General features: G+C 34.4%; 2 protein-coding genes and 1 long non-coding RNA gene across 3 annotated transcripts; all 3 read left to right on the top strand.

The window, feature by feature from the left end:
* The first annotated feature begins 3,842 nt into the window (after positions 1–3,842).
* On the top strand, positions 3,843–5,212 carry GGR (geranylgeranyl reductase). The gene is given in 3 exon segments (XM_078986975.1): positions 3,843–3,951; positions 4,677–5,091; positions 5,093–5,212. Coding segments are annotated over 3 exon segments (609 nt in total). The 5' UTR covers positions 3,843–3,877.
* A 4,023-nt stretch (positions 5,213–9,235) lies between these two features.
* Positions 9,236–10,995, top strand: LOC145038696 (uncharacterized). The gene is made up of 4 exons (XR_013679500.1): positions 9,236–9,565; positions 9,664–9,981; positions 10,080–10,234; positions 10,868–10,995. It is a non-coding gene; the product is annotated as an uncharacterized LOC145038696 (long non-coding RNA).
* Positions 10,996–11,632: 637 nt separating this feature from the next.
* On the top strand, positions 11,633–14,704 carry LOC145039920 (uncharacterized). Its single transcript, XM_078987916.1, has 9 exons — positions 11,633–11,670; positions 11,792–11,855; positions 11,929–11,998; positions 12,097–12,305; positions 12,380–12,507; positions 12,586–12,727; positions 12,810–12,908; positions 13,518–13,837; positions 14,413–14,704. Exons 1-7 carry the CDS (start codon positions 11,633–11,635, stop codon positions 12,819–12,821), a joined length of 663 nt encoding a protein of 220 aa, XP_078844042.1. The 3' UTR covers positions 12,822–12,908; positions 13,518–13,837; positions 14,413–14,704.
* Positions 14,705–17,729: the final 3,025 nt, after the last annotated feature.

Below are 17,729 nucleotides of genomic sequence, written 5' to 3'. Positions count from 1 at the left end.
GGGTACATTAAGTTTTGGTGATTCCCGGCATGAGAAGTGGTGGCGTCGGTGATCTCGCCAAAAATGGAGAAGAAAAAGTTTAGAGTGAGAGAATATAATGGAAGTTGTAAGTATAACTAAATGGTTGTATGGTGTAGGGATGGCAAAAAAGCTCGAACATGATAGGGAAACCCAGAACCCGATCATTTCGGGTCGGGTAACGGGTCGTTACCGAGTTTTTTATTGGGTTCGGGGCAGGGAGTGGGTTCTCTTCGTCCCGACCCACCCCGCCCCGATTTTATATATATACACGCACACATACACACATGAATCCTTTTGATGTTAACTGCACACATTAAAAGATAAAATATCTACCATGGATAATATTTTTAGTTTTTAAAATATGGTGTGAATGATCATTTTTTATGTTTTGACGCATTAGACTAAACTTAAATTAAATAATCTTTTTAGTTATTAACAATTATTTATGTTTTGACGTATTATACTAAACCTAAGTCAAATAATTTTGAATATAACATCTAGTTTATTTTATTAAAGTGATGCATCATATTTTTAATTTAAAATGGAGGCTAGAATATGTATTTTTTATAAGACATCGAGGTACCTTAAAACGGAATAAAAAAATTTGTTATCAATTGTTAAAAACCCGATAAGATACCCGAAACCCGACAGGAAAACCCAAACTCAATGGGGTGTCCCGATAAGATACCCGAAAAATATCGGAGCGGGTTTGGGAAACCATGCCCTGCCCCGAACCCGCCGCGTTGGCATTCGTAATCTGGTGGAGTGGTATTAGAGTATTAGGGACCAATTCATTTTCTAAAAAAATATATAATTAATAAAAAAATAATAGATAAATTATAAACACACAAAAAAATAAAGGAAAAAGAAATAGAAAATGGTATTCCAGTCCTATGTATGGAAGGGACGGAAACGTGCAACTTTTAACAATATAATGAACGGTCTTAGATAATTTTTGAAAATAGAAACTAAACGTACAATTTAAACCTTCAACCTTGGACGAATCTTGTAATTTACTCTAAAAGAAACAAATATTAATGAAAACATGGAGAATTTTTTTTAAAGTAACACCTTAGGCCATATCCAACCATGACACTAAAGAAAACACTAAAATTGTGAGTTTTAACACCATATAAATTTTTGCCTCCAACCACACGCTAAAAACACCACATCAAAAAACTTAAATTCAATATTTTAATGGTTCCTTTGTAGTACAAGGGCATTAAACTTTTGAATCTCATATCCAAATAATATATAATATAAAGCAAAAGACAAAATAAGTAAATATCATATAATTTTTGTAGATAGCGGAGTATGAACAGGAGGCCGCTATTTTTAGTGGGTTACTGTAGCAATCACCATTTTTGTGTTAGATTTGAGGTACGATGGGAGGAGGTTTGGCTTCTATTTTACTGATATGCAGGTCGATTGGACTTGGTCTTAGTAACATGCTGATACATGCCATGTATGATGTTTGTTATACTAGCTTATAAAATAGTTTTAAACTTTAAAATAGTTTTAAACTTTAAACTATGATAGATTATATTTAGACAAAATTGCAAAAATGGTCCCTGTGGTATGCATTTTTTTGGAGTTTCAGTTCAAACCTCGATTTTTTTTTATTCATGATCGTTTTGGCCCAGTTTGTACGTAGAATTGATCCCCCCCGATTTAACTTCCATTAAGTTTTTGCTGTTAACTCCCTCATGTGCCTCCCACATGAGGGTATATTTGTCTTTTAACTTCTAAGGGACCATTTTTGCATCAGAAAATAATATATCCTCCTTTTTTTAAAAAAAACAATAATACCTATTTATTTATTTTAATAATTAAAAAACAGAATCTCTCTCTCTCTCTCTCTCTCTCTCTCTCTATTCTTCCCAAACACCATTGTTGAAGAAGCATAACCCAAAATCCCCTGTCGAGCATCAAACAAACAAACACGCCATGGGATGGCTGTTTCCAGAGAGATCAAGAGGAGCTACAACCCTCTCGACGACTGCAATCGATGTTCAACACCTCTACAACCCTCCTACAGTCGAAAAAGTACAACCCCAAACACTTCACCTCAATCGTTGGTATTGCAGCTACTCTGATTCCCTTCCGAATCGTTGTTATCAATGACGAGAAAGAAACCACGATGAGGATCGTCATGGAGCAGCCTTGCCACCTCCTTCAGTTCTTCATCACATCTTCTTACCTTTCCTTACTGAAATTGCTTCCGCAGCTTACCTGTTTCCCTTGGATATTCCTTCCTTCATTCTCTTTCGCAAATCAATGCTTAAGCAACCCTTGTTGCTTCCGATCTTATTCTTCCCTAATCAGTTCGATTGAGCACCTGTGTGAGTGAGCTTTCTGAAGTTCCAGTCATCACTTGGGTGTTGTACAACATCTTTCAGCTGGTTAGAATTCGGCACTCCAAGTCCAATTAGGTCTGTTAAAATCCTTTCCTTATTTCATTAGTTTCTCTTTGTTGTGAAAGTAGGTCAGGAAGATCAACACAATCACACCTAAACTGTACACATCATTTTTTTTGTTTGGTTTCTTGAGCTTTGAAATCAATTCATATTTCTAGGTAAAGATGATGAACAAATGATGACCAGAGGATCAAGGTTGATTGAAATCAGCATATCAATGAAAATGAATAGCAAAAGATCAGCATACCACAAGGACCAAACATGTAATTTACTCTAAAGAAATATAAATCGAAGCAAATAACTACAGATAGAGAAAGGTTAAGGCAGATCAAAGACTCAAGTCTGTAGTCTCGATTGATATTCTATTTGTTCTTTAACTTCAAGGGCTATTGATTGTTGATCATAATGGGGGATGTGATCATCGGCTCAACATGATCCGATTCATGATTAGGTAGTGGCAAAAGAGGGGTTGCGTCAGGGTCAGATTGAATACGTTGGAAGATCTGATACGGTGGAGGATGGAGGATCCATGTTGGTTGAAATATATTGGGATTTTTCCTTTTGATCTTTTATATAATTGTGGTTGGGTAAGTTGGATGTGAAGAGAATGGTTCATGTCATGCTATTGAGGAAGACAAAGAGGACATTAGGAGTGAATTTGGAGATTTAGGAAATCTAAGAGATTGGGATGGAGGATGAATGAGTTTATCTGGTTATGTATGTTTATGTGTGAAACGAGAGAGAGAGAGAGAGAGAGAGAGAGAGAGAGAGAGAGAGAGAGACCACTTTTATTTTTTAATTGTTAAACTAAAAAAATAGGTATTAATTTTTTTCTTTTAAAAATGGGGATATATTTTTTTAGGTGCAAAAATGGTCCCTTATAACTGAAAAGACAAATATACCCTCATGTGGGAGGCACATGAGGGGATTAACAGCAAAAACTTAACGAAAGTTAAGTCGGGGGACCAATTTTACGTACAAACTAGGCCAAAAGGACCATGAATCCAAAAAAGTCGAGGTTTGGATTGAAACCCCAAAAAAATGCATACCACAGGGACCATTTTTGCAATTTTGTCTTATATTTTCATACGTTTGAATTAGAGTAAATTGCAAAATTGGTTCCTGTAGTATCTTAAAAACTATAGTTTGAATCATTGTTTTATTTGCATGGTCAGTCCAAATTTGAAATTTCCATGTAGATTCGGTCGGTATCAAAAAAGTACGGTTTGAGTCTTTTTCTTTTAGACATTAGTTAACTCGAATGACCAAATCTGCATGGAAGTTTCAATTTTAGGACTATTAATACGAATGAAAAATACGGACGCAAAGTGCACATTAGGGACCAATTTTGCAATTTACTCTTTGAATAAAGTTAGATAATGTAGAGATATTTTATAGGTCCACGTAGCCTTTCTAATTCATGACGAGACTTGCCATGCATGGATGACGACCTATCCCATCGTGGTCAACCCTCGAACCACGCAGTCTTAGGTATGGACTTGGCAATCCTTAGAGGCAACAAAAATCAATCCAACCCGCTAACCTAAATCGAACCCAACCCAAAATTACCAGGTTAGGTTGAGAATTTCAACCCATTTAAGTTTAATGGGTCATCCCGTGTAACCCATTTAATTAAATAGATTGGGTTGGATAAATAATATCAATTCGTTTTCAACCAACCAACCAACTCATTTAAATTATTTGAATATTATAATGTATTAATCGAAGTATTAATTTATAAATTATAACGTTGTATTAGTATTTGTGTTTTAAAAAAATGCAATCCTAATTCCCGTCTTTATTCTTAGCATCGACACTAGTCATTCTCCAAAATCCCTTGGAAATTAAACATTTTTTTATGTTATTTGAACAATCTATTTGTATTTGTAAATTGGCATTGTACTTTTGTCCTACTTTGAAATTTTATTTATCTTTGGAACTGATTTAAATAGTATAATCTTTAGTAAATTAATTAATTTATTTTTGATTTTAAATGTGTTAACCCAAATTTAACTCATTTATTTAATAGATTGGGTCGGTAACTACATAAATATGACAACCCGTTTATCTAAAAGGTTGGGTTGGGTTAGAAATATCAACCCATTTAAATAAACAAATTGGTTTGGGTTGAAATTTTCAATCCAATTATTAAATGGGTTGAATCTGAACCCACCCAACTCAGGTTGAATCTGAACCCAAACCAGGTTGACTCATTGTCAGCGCTAGGCCAATTATGGTTGGAGACGTGTTATTCCCGTTAGGTTTCCGCCACATCGTCTCCTACACTCACACCTACCTCGCTCCCCAAACCCAACTCCTCCACGTCATCACTGAAATTGCACGTGTCGTGGGGTCCACTGGAATGGTTGTTGGTCAATTCGTTGACCTTGACGGCTCACCAAACACCGTCGAATTCATCCACGAAAAGAAATACGGTGAGATGGGTGAGTTCTCGGCAGTTTGTGGTGGTTTACTAGCGGGCGGTGATGTTGATGAGGTCCAACGGTTAAGAAGGTACGGGAAAGCGGTGGGGATTTTGTATCAAGTGGTGGATGATGTTTTAGAGGCGAAGGGGAAAGGAAAGGAGAAGACTGAGAAGAGTTATGTGGCGGTTTATGGGGTTGATAGAGCGGTAGAAGCAGCAGAGGAGTTAGAGGGCGGAGGCTAAGAGGGAGTTTGAGGGTTTTAAGAAGTATGGTGACAAGGTTTTAACGTTATATAGTTTTGTAGATTATGCGGTTGATAGAGGGTTTACTTTTGCTAATAAGGTTTGATTATGTTAAATTATGTAATGTATGGAATGTTTTAAATATAAAGACTTTAATTCTCTTATATATTTTAGTTTTGTTAGGAAAAGGAAATAAAAAAAAGTATTTTAATCAAAACAAATGTGTTGTTAGAATTAAGAAATATAGATAAAAAATATAAATTTTGGTTAATCTTTTTATTTTATTTAATGATAATATATGCATAAAAGCACTTGTCATCCTAGTTAGGCCACCCGCAGTGGAAAGAAAACCACGCGTGAAGTGCTTACGTGGACCCCCTCCTCATGTGTGAACACCGTCCCCAGGCTTGGTGGGTTGGGTGTGACGTGGCTGCGAAGACCGAAGAGGATGTGAGATTTGATTGGTGGGTTAAATGAGAACGTTAGTTTCAACTGTTTGATAGCATTTAATAAAACAATTATGTTTTTTATTTTTAATTTAATTTCTCTCTACATATATATTCATTTTACATATATTTTTCAAAACAAAACACACAAACTCTTTCAAAACAAACACACACATTCAACAATAAAAGGATAATTTTTTCGGTTCAATTTCTTCATCTGATAATGATTTTGTTGACGAGTTGGTATTACACACACTATTGTCTACGATACAAGACACGGTTCGTGAGAGAGACGAAAGTTCACACAACCAGAAGAAGCGTAGAAAATAGATCAACAGGGGTCGAAAGGCGATAAATGAACTTTTGGTACGTTATTATTTTGCCTTGATAATTTAGATGATCTATCGAAATCTGAAGAACATTTTCGTATTAGTAGAAAATTATTCTTACATATAGCTAGAGAATTGGAACGTAATTATGATTTTTTCCAATTAAGATGGGATAGTAGAGGTAAACGTGGTTTTACTACAATACAAAAATGTACGACCGCTCTTAGATAATTGAGATATGGCATAGCCGCAGACACATCAGATAATATCTGAGAGGACAGGTTGAGACTGTACATATCTTTCTATGAGTATGTTATAGATTTTTACCGTGACATATATACCTGTGAAATCTGACTAAAAGTGATGTCGAACAGTCGTATGTCGCGCATCAAGCTAAACATGGTATTCTAAGAATGCTTGGTAGCATTGATTATACACATTGGGAGTAGGCAAATTGTCCCAATATGTGGCGTAGTCAATTCATGCGAGGTGATCATGGGGTCCCGATTGTTATATTAGAGGCGGTTGTTTCACAGGACCTATGGTTTTGGCATGCATTCTTTGGTATGACCGGGTCAAACAATGACCTGAATGTTCTCCAAACCTCTCTGTTATTTAACAATATTTTGCAGGGTCACTACTAGAAAACAACCCTTTAATGACGTGCAAACAATGACACTCGATGATAGAGGACACGCATTTGCGCACGCCCTAAAACATAATGTTAGTTTTGCAAAATTTGAAGGATAGAGGACACATATTTGTGCATGCCCTAAAATTAGTGTCAGAAAAGAAAAAAAAGTAAATGTGGAGGGCGCCTTTCATAAAATGTGCGTCATCTAAATGTGTCGCTTTATAACATTTTAATGAAACACACGGTTTTTAAGGGGCAAGAAAAAGCTCTAGGCTTTCGTCTTCATAGCAGCTCCGCACCACCACCCAACTTCCGATCTCGCACCTCCAAGTGTTTCCGACCATCTTCTCCAACCATTCCTTCCTGTCGCACTACGCAAATAACAAAACCCTCGTCACTATATTAGGTCACCATTCACCAACAGCCTCACAATTCTGAGACTTTAAATCGAGTGTCCATTTGACCATAAAGTCAAAATCGAACCGAATGTTCATTCAACACAAAGTCATTGATATTGCCGACGACGCCTCCACCTCCGGTCTCTAGTCGATGACACCGGCGAAGCCTCCTCCTCTGGCCGCCAGTGAGAATGATCTACTTGGACCCTGAAAAAGAGAGCAACGAATGGGAAGATGTGGTGGTGTTCTTGTGTCTGATTGATTTCAGACCCTTCGCGACCACATATAGTTCCCGTCAAAAATCGTGTAGCCCTCACCGTCTCTTATATCAAATACCTGTTACACCTCCATCAATTCATCGGTTTTCTTCCCCATCGGCTACGGTTCTAATGTATCGATGAATTCTCACGGCATTCCGGTTACTAACACTAGTGGTAGAAGAAGACGGTGGACTAGCGGTACCATACCCAAGCGTCTATATAGGTAAACTCCAACTCTCTCTCAATTTCTGCCTTTTTTTTCAGTAAAAACCGATTAATTTGAGGTTAGTTAGGGTTTTTCCCTTGCTCCTCAGTCCGCAACTCTTCTCAGCGATTTTTGGTGTATGCCCCACTGACTTTGTTGAACTCTCAAGAAAATTCATTGTTTGAATGTTGAGTGACTGGAAAAGAATACGTTCTGTAGGCTGCTAAAATGTGCTAAAATGTGCATCTCTATAGATTTGTAAGGTTGATCTTTCTCTAAAATCATATCGTTGTATATAAAAGACAGAATACTTTCATGTTTTCTTCAAATACCTTATCTTTGATTCTCACAACAGTTTCAAAAAAACCCCATCTGTGAAATTGATTTTTTTTCTCAGTTTATCGACTACTTAAAACTCTCAATGACTCTAATATAATTTCAGGGTATTAAGTAGAAAAGTGAGAGCTGGCCAAGTAAACAAACTTGTTAAGATACAAGGTTTCAAAATCTACTGTAAAACCTTTCATGGATCTGCAGAAGATATGTATGCCAACAATGGTGAAGACTCCATGTCAATGGTTGTTGCAAGCTTTCAAAATGATGAACCTATTCACTTATTGTCCCCGGTTGATGTATCTGCTTACGGTATGCATCATCTCATAACAAATTTATACAGATACAATATTTGCTGCAATTGATCTTCATCAAGGAACAAGACCTAAAAGTTGGTGACATGCTGACATGTCAGTTGAATGTTATGTAATCTGATATAATAAACTAAGAAATGATTAATTAGTTACTTATAATTACAAAATTTAAGAAACTAACCAAGCTAGATAACTCGATATCAATCGAGTATTGTGCTGCATTATTCTCAAGCCTTCCAGACCTGTTCACCTGCAATGTACAACAGTAAAAATCTATCTAATGTGAGTGGAATGTCGTCTCATCAGTGTTATCCTTTTTTAATTACGCTTTCAAATTGTGAGGTACATTGGTCTTATAATGTTTTTAGATGTGGACGCTATTGCCCTTGGGGGCACTACAAACAAAATGTCATTTAGTGGCATACACTTTTAATGGCATAATAAGTTTGTGCCACTATAGGACGTTTTTAGTGACATATCTTATATGCCACTAATAAAATTTTAAAATTTTGAATGACACTTATTATTTTATGCCACTAATATTCATTTTTAATTGTGGCATAATGATATAAAGTGCTACTATTTTATTTTTTATTTTGAATCATACAATTTATTATATATTATATGCCACTAAATGTTTTTCTTTTCATGGCATAATAAGTTCGTTCCCCCCTCTTTCCCGTATTTACGTCCCCAAAGTTTTAAAGAGGGCAAAAAAACATGTTCCCTCACTGAAGTTTTTTGAAGATACCAAAAAATTTAGGGAATTCGAGAATCTCTCATCTCAGTTCGTCTCTCGTCTGCCCTATCCCTTTGTCAGCCATGCTCCTTGTCGGCATTGCAGACGCTCTCGTCTTCCCAGACATCAAGGTACAAATCCGTAATTTCGATTTTAAGAATGATGATTATAAGAAACTAATTTTTCTTGTAGTAGGTTTTCTTGTATTTTCGATCAATTTTGTTTGTAGGAGATTTTTTTTTTTTGTATTTTTGGTAAATTTTGTTTACATCTCACTTGGAATTTGATTATCTATCTGATTGTTAGCTTTGAATTAACCAAAATTGTTGATACTATACAAATTAACATGCCGATTAAGTTTAGGAGGTTGACGTGAATGCTAGAATACTTTCTCTCTTGTTAATTTTATTTAAGCAAATTAAATCTAAACCTAAATTTATTATCAAAATAAGTTAACAAGAGGCACATAGATTAACGTGTTACCAAATTTTGTTGTCAAAATTAGCTCATTTTTATTATCAAAATGAGAACTGATTGAAAATTAGGTAGCCAATTAGTTTAAGTTCGTTGCTTATTACATTTGCATCCTCTACCACTGTTCAAAATTTTTATTATTTCCTACTTTATTAGTCGAACACCAAGTGTTCGATGAAATTCCTTAATGAGAAAGAACAAATGTTCTTGGGTGGTGATTTTTGGAAAATAACGTATTTGGACCTGGAAATCGTAAATCATCAAAAGGGAATCTGAAAGAATCTTTAAGATTAATCGATCCCAGACCCATATATATCCGTTCCAAAGGTACGTTTTCAATATATTTCCATTGTTAAATGTTAAACTATTCATCTTTCTTACATCATCATGAAAGTAAGTTATTGAATTTATCTTGATTTGTACAGTTGTGGACTCGTTGGAATTGATTGATCAAGATTATGTTTTGGTATTTGGTCCACTAGGGGATACTTCATCTGTAGCAAGTGTTAGTAAAGTGAGCCAAAAAGCATTTAAAACATTCATTCAACACCTAGTGTACCTTTGCCCATCATTGGTGGGACCTCTAGTAAAATCCAGTTGACCGGGAGCTTTGAAATTCAATGCTCTGCACCCTCTGGAACATCTCATGGATCGGTTGATATAGTTGATGCTTTAGAACAACCATCAATTGACAGCATGGCAAGAATCAAGTCATTGCCATCTCTGACTTGGTCAATGAGAAGGTGTGTTGGAAAACAATTTATACTTTAAATGCTACTTTGATGCTTTCTATAATTTAGTTTACTTTTTGTCTCTGATTGTTTTAATTTGGTATGTGAAGATGAAAAGCAAGCTATGGATCACAACTTGCAACAACTTTTCAGCCCATGTTGTAAAGCTGTGAAAAGTCAATTGCAAAACGTTCATGGTGCACTTATGGTTTCAATTGCTCTTGGTGATTCATATTTAAAGCAACTGTGGCTCAAGGAAGTCAAGGTAATCATAATATTTTTAACCTTTAATTTGATTGTAAATCAAGGCCCTCATAATGTGAAAATTACTTATCAGAGTGTTAGAAGGGCAAAATGGTCATTAACTGTCAATAGTCTAAGATGTGACCATATACCGTATTGAAAAGGCTAAAGTATGGCTGCAAAAGCAACATATTAAAATAATTAATTTGTGCTTAATGAGTCATTAGTGATTAAGAAGCAAATACAACTTTTATTTCACTACACAAAATTCTTTTTTATTTGTTAGTATTCTTATAAACAAAAGAACCAAACATGATTATAGAATATAAATTACTAAAAGTATACAACACAAAATAAAGAAATTTATCATTAGATAATATGATTTAAGTTTAAAAATATTAAATCTATCATTCGTCATTAATTTCTTATTTTATTTTTTCATCTTAACTTGCATTTTTATCAAAATGTATTTGTTAGTTATAATATCATTTTGTTATATGTTAATCGTTGGTTAATATTGTTGTGTATATAACATTAAAATGAACCCATCTACTTTGATGTGCTATGTAATAGTATATTGTATTAATTTTCTTATTTAGCTTTTAATAAGTTATAACTTGAAGTTGAAGTTGCTAAAGTTATAGTTTGTTTACAGGAAGAAGTTTCTAACCTTCAACAACAATTATATGAAAAGATCATGAAAGAAAGACAAGTGAGCAACTTATTTGAAGAATGGCATATGCGAGTTTTTGTAGAAAGTACAAACATCTAATGCATTATAAGAAAGGAAACCTTTTACTCGACTCTTTTATCGAAATTGTAATTATTTTGTATATTATTGTTTGTTAGTTAACTTTTGTTTTAAATAATGATATTGGTATGTCCACTTATAATCTTAGTTGTATTTTTATTAGTTCAATTAAATTAAAAAAGTAATTGGATCTAATTTCTGAATATATATATATATATATATATATATATATATATATATATATATATATATATATATATATATATATATATATATATATATATATATATAGAGAGAGAGAGAGAGAGCATGTGCCCCTAAAAAGTAGGAAAATGATTTAATTTAACATATGTATTAGTGGCATAAAAAAGTGCCACTAAAACTAGAAATGTTAATCGAAAGTGCCACTAAAACCCGCAACCGCACAACAAAAATGTGTCGCTAAAGATTTTTAGTGGGAGCGCTTTTAGAGACATTTTATTTTTGTGTCGCAGATTACAAAGTGAGTTTTTAGTGGTACTTTTTTTTGTATTTAGTGGCACTTTTTTTGTGCCATTAAATGTCATTTTATTTGTAGTGGGGATACCTATATCAAAAAGACCTTTGGGATGGCAGATACAATGGTGGCACTATGCTCAAAACTCTGTGTTATCCGATGTTCATAAATGAATGAAGAAAATTTCATGGAAATACTTCAGAGAACGCCTGTAAGCTGTTCTTTATTCAAGATTAACATCTATGATCTACCATGTTATACTATTTGCTATGTACATTTTCATCATGGAATGCTTGAAATCTTAAACCCTTAAAAATCTTTTACTTATACAGAGGTAGAAAAAGACGATATGTTAAGTTGTACAAGTTGAAACTAGAATGTCTACGAAAAGAGCAGGTGAGGTCATTAGTCATTACACATATAGTTTTCTTGATTTAAACATTATATGGTGTATATGAATTATGATCAGCCTCTGGATGATGAAATAGTTTTGGAGTTGGACCAAATAGAGAAAGTATCTAATATAGAAGATATATTGAGTTATATGTCTGCTGTTGAACATGAGCTTCAGGTATGCTTATGATCATTGTTGTTAATATCTATTGCATGTGCTTTTTACTTATACATTTTATTAAAGACTATGAACATGTAGGAGTTCTTGGTGGATTCAGCTTCTGGTTTTGGAAAAGTGAAGCAAATACTCCCATTGACAAGTCAATGGATGATGACCAAACATCTGGCAAACCACAAGGATGGTTGAAGTGGCTTTCGCGTGGTATGTTGGGTGGTGGAGGCACAAATGATTCCAGTCAGTTTTCTGGTGTTGTTTCAGATAAAGTAATTAAGGTAAGTGTGTTAAGTATTAAGCTAAATTAGGTGAGATGATTTCGCTTTATTGATCATTATATAATTTAATACAGGATATTTATGAGGCAATAAAGTTTCATCCTGCACTCTCCCCTTTTCTTGAGGCTGCTGGAAGTGATAGAATTCTTTTGTCCTCCATTAAATGCTCTATACATCGAATTTCTGCAACTCTACGCAATAAGTATAATTTATTAATTATGTAACTATGTAATTATCTTTACGTAATGTAGTATCTAAGACTTTATTCTTTTTTTTCTAGGAATTTGGATTGTGCTATTAGTGAACTGGTTTTTGAGGAGAATCTTGTGGAGTGTATGATTTGGGAGGAATCTGATGTTGTTACTGCATCAATCAATGGTGTTGAGATAATTAATCCATTAAACAAGCAACTCGTTTTACGTGTAAAAAGAGTTTGTGTCTTCATATGTATTGCATGTCTTGTGGAAGCCTTGAGTTATTTGATTTTTTTCCTTTTTCTTTCAGGTCATCTTTTAAGAGAATTTCATTGAAGTAGAGAAGCCATCTCTAAATATCCAAGCTTACATACCACAAGCAAATCGTGAGGGTGACTTGACATTGAAGGTACCCAGACTCTACAAGACTATAAATATGTATTGCATGTCTGGATGTATTCGGGAGGGATTTATCTCCACATCATATTCTTCAGAAAGGAGATGCTTCTGAAATGAAAAGTGTCAGCTTAATTGCTCCTTTTAGTGGTGATATATGGATCATAATACCATATGGATCTGATTCTCCTTGTGCAACATGTATCATGTCAAGGGTTAATGAATGTCAGTTTATTGTCGAAGGTAGAAAATCATCTTTTATGTCACTCTGAATCGTCATGAATTTTCCAATGTGTTATGATCATCATAACCAAGATCAATCATCAACCACAGTGAATTCAACACACAGGGACAATTCTTTTGCTTAATATAGAACTAATTAACTCTGAAACTCTCGTCTTTTCTGAGCAATTAACAGATGATTTTACGAGCTCCTCATCAGATAAAAGTTCTCTAGTATGTTTGCTATACGAGGATCACCTTATCAACTAACTCTTTCAAGATTTAGTGGAATTAGGCATAACCACCAACATAATCAGATACATGCTTATTTTGTGATTTATTGCAATTCAACTAGTTTATTCACATAATTTTGATCATTTTTTACTTAATTTTTTATCAGGGTTTGAAATGATGAAAGAAGTTTCAATTACAGTCAAAGGAGTTGACCACTTGTGCACATGCTCATTTCATCTTGTAAACTACCACCCTCATTTATGCGAGAACTTGAAGAGGTCATCCTCCACTTAGTCCCTTGATTTTTTTCATTTGATCAATATGTTGACTTTTTGTGCTCTTTTGCTTATGTATCTTTTTAATTATTGGCCCAAGGAAATGATAACTAGTAGAAATCAGCTCCAAGCTATCGCCAACTCATTGTAGGCCAACTTACTTAACATCACTACTTCTCTAGTGGAATGCAACTAACTCATTCACCAAAAGGTTATTTACAACTTTTGCATAATCTTTTTGGTGTATTTCTATACTTTGTCCTTATTGTCTTACATAAATCAACTTGATAATAAGGGTTCCATAATATTTAAGATAAAAAAAAAAAGGTTGTTGTATGACGTTATTAGTTAATTAGACATTGTTTCATTAATAAGTTTTATATGTTTAAAAGGCTTTATCTTGAGGGATATAAGGAAAACATTGAAAGCACGAAGTTATAAAGATATAAACTTATAAAAGATAGATTTTTCAACGTATAATGTTGTAATAAAAAGAAATGAAAATAAAATACTATAATAAACAATAAAACAAACAAAAATCAAAGTATGTTGTTATTTTGTGTATCTTTTGTGCTACCTTTTCAACAACCTCTTGGAAGAGCTGCATCAGCACTACCACCCCCTCCTATGGAGGTAAAAGAAAGAGTGAGCTTGGGAACTTAGACACACATAATTATGGAAGTGGAAAGAGAGCAAGGGAGATTTGTTTGTTTTCTGACTTATATATTTTGGTGCATTTTGTTGTTTGAATCCCTTTTATAATTTTTTTGTTATTACTTTACTTAGGTGCGATCTTATGAGGAGAAATGGACAGAAGATGAATTTGAGAAAATGTGTCAAGTCGAAGCACCATAGTCACCAAACACTACCAAGGAAGAAGGGGACTTGGCTGGTGGACAATAGCCCAGTACACCAGGTAACAAACCAATGATATGGAGGATTTTTTTTTGACATGATATCTGAAACAAGAAGGCGCTCCTTAATAGCAATGTAATATTAGGCTATATAGTTAGGGAAAACCTTTTAATAACAATGTACAATCAAATCCCCTTAATATCAATGTATTACAATTTTTTGACATGATGTTATTGGATGAAATTGATTGTTTTGGTATATATTTGTTTTCATATTTTTGTATTATGCGTAAATGAGTATCGTAAAGACGTGTCGTAAATTGGTTGCTGAATTTTATGACATGCAAATGCGTGTCATCTTAATTTATGACAGGGGCTTTAATGATACGTCATGCGTGTCCAAAATGCGCGTGTAAAGTTATGACACACAAATGTGTGTCGTCTTCCTTTATGACAGGGGCTTCCTTGATACGCATTGTGCGTCGTAAATGTGCATCGTCTATAGACGATAAGCAAAAACGTATCGTCTCTCGTTATGACAGGGCTTTCCTTCACATGCATTTGCGCATCCACTGAGTGTTTTACGACACACATTATGCCTCGTAAAAAGTTGTTTTTCTAGTAGTGGGTAAAGAACAAAACATGTCATACGTTGTGAATGGAAATGAATATAAGTATGGGTATTAGCTAGGTGATAGGATATATCCAGAGTATGCTACAATTGTCAATTCATATTTATATACAACCGATAAAAATGAAAATTGTTCAGGTTAGCACAGAAATCTGCAAGGAAGGATGTGGACCGAGCGTTTGGAGTCCTAAAACAAAAATGGCATATAATGAAACATCCAACATGAACATGGGATAGGGAAAAAGTGCCCATGATGTTGACTGTTTGTGTAATTTTACATAACATGATAATAAAAGAAGATAGTAGGGTTGTTTGTTCATATATCTAGAAAGATATACTTAATCCACCTGCAGTAATACAAGTTGGCAGCCCGACATACTTCTCTAGGGTTTTGGAAATACAAAACTGTTAAACACATCACAATCTACGTCACGATTTAACCAAACACATTTGGGAAAGATAATTCCAAGGTGTGACATCCCAGAATTTAAGGCTAATATTATAGATGGCCAATTCACCGCGAATCTCGTTATAACTTGACTTATTGAGCTTTAGTTCATCCTACATAAAATAGATAAGTTCATTTAAATTATTATATGATGTCAAATGATACATTGCTTCCAAATGTCTAAACTATCAACCAAATCAAATCGTTTAAATGGCAATGCTAATTAATGCGTCTAAAAAACTAAAAATTTGCATTAAGTAGTTTCGAGAAAAAAAAAGCATTAAAATATTATAGCATATGTTCCCCTGTTTCCGAAAATATAAAGAACGTCCAAAACGGAGTTCGTATGCAAAAGATACAACAATGTTAAGAAAACGAACATTAAAACAATATTTTTCTTTAATCACGTAAAACCGAGTCGATCCGTTGAGACACTTACGCTTTGCCAAAGGGATTTCCGAGAATGTTTTTGGAATCAGATATAGTTTATTATTTAATTCTACACTCGAAATGTTTTTAGCGAAAATATTTACAAAAGTTGCGAAAATGGACATTACGACTATTTAGTCACAAAACTTCGAACGCAAATTTCCGGAGATCCGTAACTCCAAAAATTAATCCGTTTGATGTTTTGGAATCCTTGAATTAAACTCTATTTAATGGCACTATCGGAAAATTTTCTCGATTCACGGATCCCGTTACACCAAAACTATGCTAGGTTTTAGACATTTAATGGGGGTATAACCCCATGTGGGGCCCAAAAGAGTTGTGTAAATGAAAAAGATCAGCCAACCCTCGTCTTGGCTATCCAAACCCACATGGGCAAGGCCCTTCTTCCATCTCCTTCCTTCTCTTTGTGTGCATGTCTCACTAAGAGGGTACATTGCATTGTTGGAGGCATGGCCTTATTTTGTTTGTGTGTGCGTGTGTGTGTTTTAGCTATAAAAAGGACGCTTAGGTGACTCCATCAAAAAACCTCTCACAAAACCCTCTCTAAATCCTCCACCTTTCATTCAAGGTTTACAACAAAACCATCCAACACCACCACCCTATACCACCACTCTACCACCCAAAGCACCTCCTTATAACCCTTTCTGATCATTAAGAGGGTGTTTGGCTTTGCTTTTAAAACATCTTTTGGACTTTTAACTTTTCTAAAAAGTTAAAAAAGTTCAAAAGATGTTCGGCAAAATAGAAAAGTCCTTTTAAACTAACTTTTAGTCATGCCTAAAAAGAAGCCTTTTAAAAAGTCATGAAATCCTATCTTTTTGTGACTTTTGACTTTTATCTCTTAAAAGTCTTAAAAGTCCATCCAAACACATTTTAAATACCTTTTTCTAGAAAATGTTCTTTTATAAAAAGTTCTTTTTACAAAAGGACTTTTCACTCCAAAAAGCAATCCCAAACACACCCTAAAACCTATCAGCCCCCTCCCCCATCGTTATCAGTTCAAAAATAAGGAAGAAAACTGAGGGCAGCCACCACCGGACACCATCAAAACCCCTCACTCTCATCACCATAAAACACCATCATCAAGCTTGGTTTGCTACTAATCTCGACGGTTCGTTTTCAAAGCAATAGATCTCGGCTTTTCTCGCATCACTTACTCGCCAATCACGCATTAAGGTGAGTGTTACGACTCTAGTTTTACATATTTTCGGGGGGGGGGGGGGGGGGGGGGGGGGGGGTACATGTACTACTTGTACTATATATATATATATATATATATATACACATGTGTCTAAATGTTTTGTTTATACAAACAACATCATTATTTTTATGCAATATAAATCACACAAAAATATTATTTACTACTCTACTACTTACCGCATGGGGAATCTGGTTTGAAAGGTCGCATATGGTTGTTGGATTTCAGAACAGCTTAAATGCCAAAATGATCCTGCCCTCCGGTGTTTCAAGTGTGACCCTCGACTGTACATGGTAGTACGTGTACTAAATAATATTTATCATACAAAATATACATGAAATAGCATTGTTTTGTATAAACATATTACTAGTTTGAGAAATAATTGTTTAAACGCTTCTATGTTAAGTAAAGAAAATCGTTTCAAAACATCAATGTTTACATATGTTATGTTGATAAAATAATACAAAAAATAAAAATAACATATACATTCCGACTACAAATGTGTTATGATTGTATAGATGG

This window comes from Lactuca saligna, chromosome 4 (assembly GCF_052625555.1).
Source record: "Lactuca saligna cultivar CGN05327 chromosome 4, ASM5262555v1, whole genome shotgun sequence".
NCBI lineage: Eukaryota > Viridiplantae > Streptophyta > Magnoliopsida > Asterales > Asteraceae > Lactuca > Lactuca saligna.
Note: the sequence above shows the minus strand (reverse complement) of the source record. Positions and strands in the feature narration are given on the sequence as shown.

Bases quoted from the DNA above. Each gene is read 5' to 3' on its own strand.
- LOC145039920 (XM_078987916.1), top strand. From the start codon at position 11,633: ATGAAGAAAATTTCATGGAAATACTTCAGAGAACGCCT. The intron at 11,856-11,928 runs GTGAGGTCATTA...AATTATGATCAG, and splicing joins AATGTCTACGAAAAGAGCAG to CCTCTGGATGATGAAATAGT. The intron at 12,508-12,585 runs GTATAATTTATT...TTTTTTTTCTAG, and splicing joins TCTGCAACTCTACGCAATAA to GAATTTGGATTGTGCTATTA.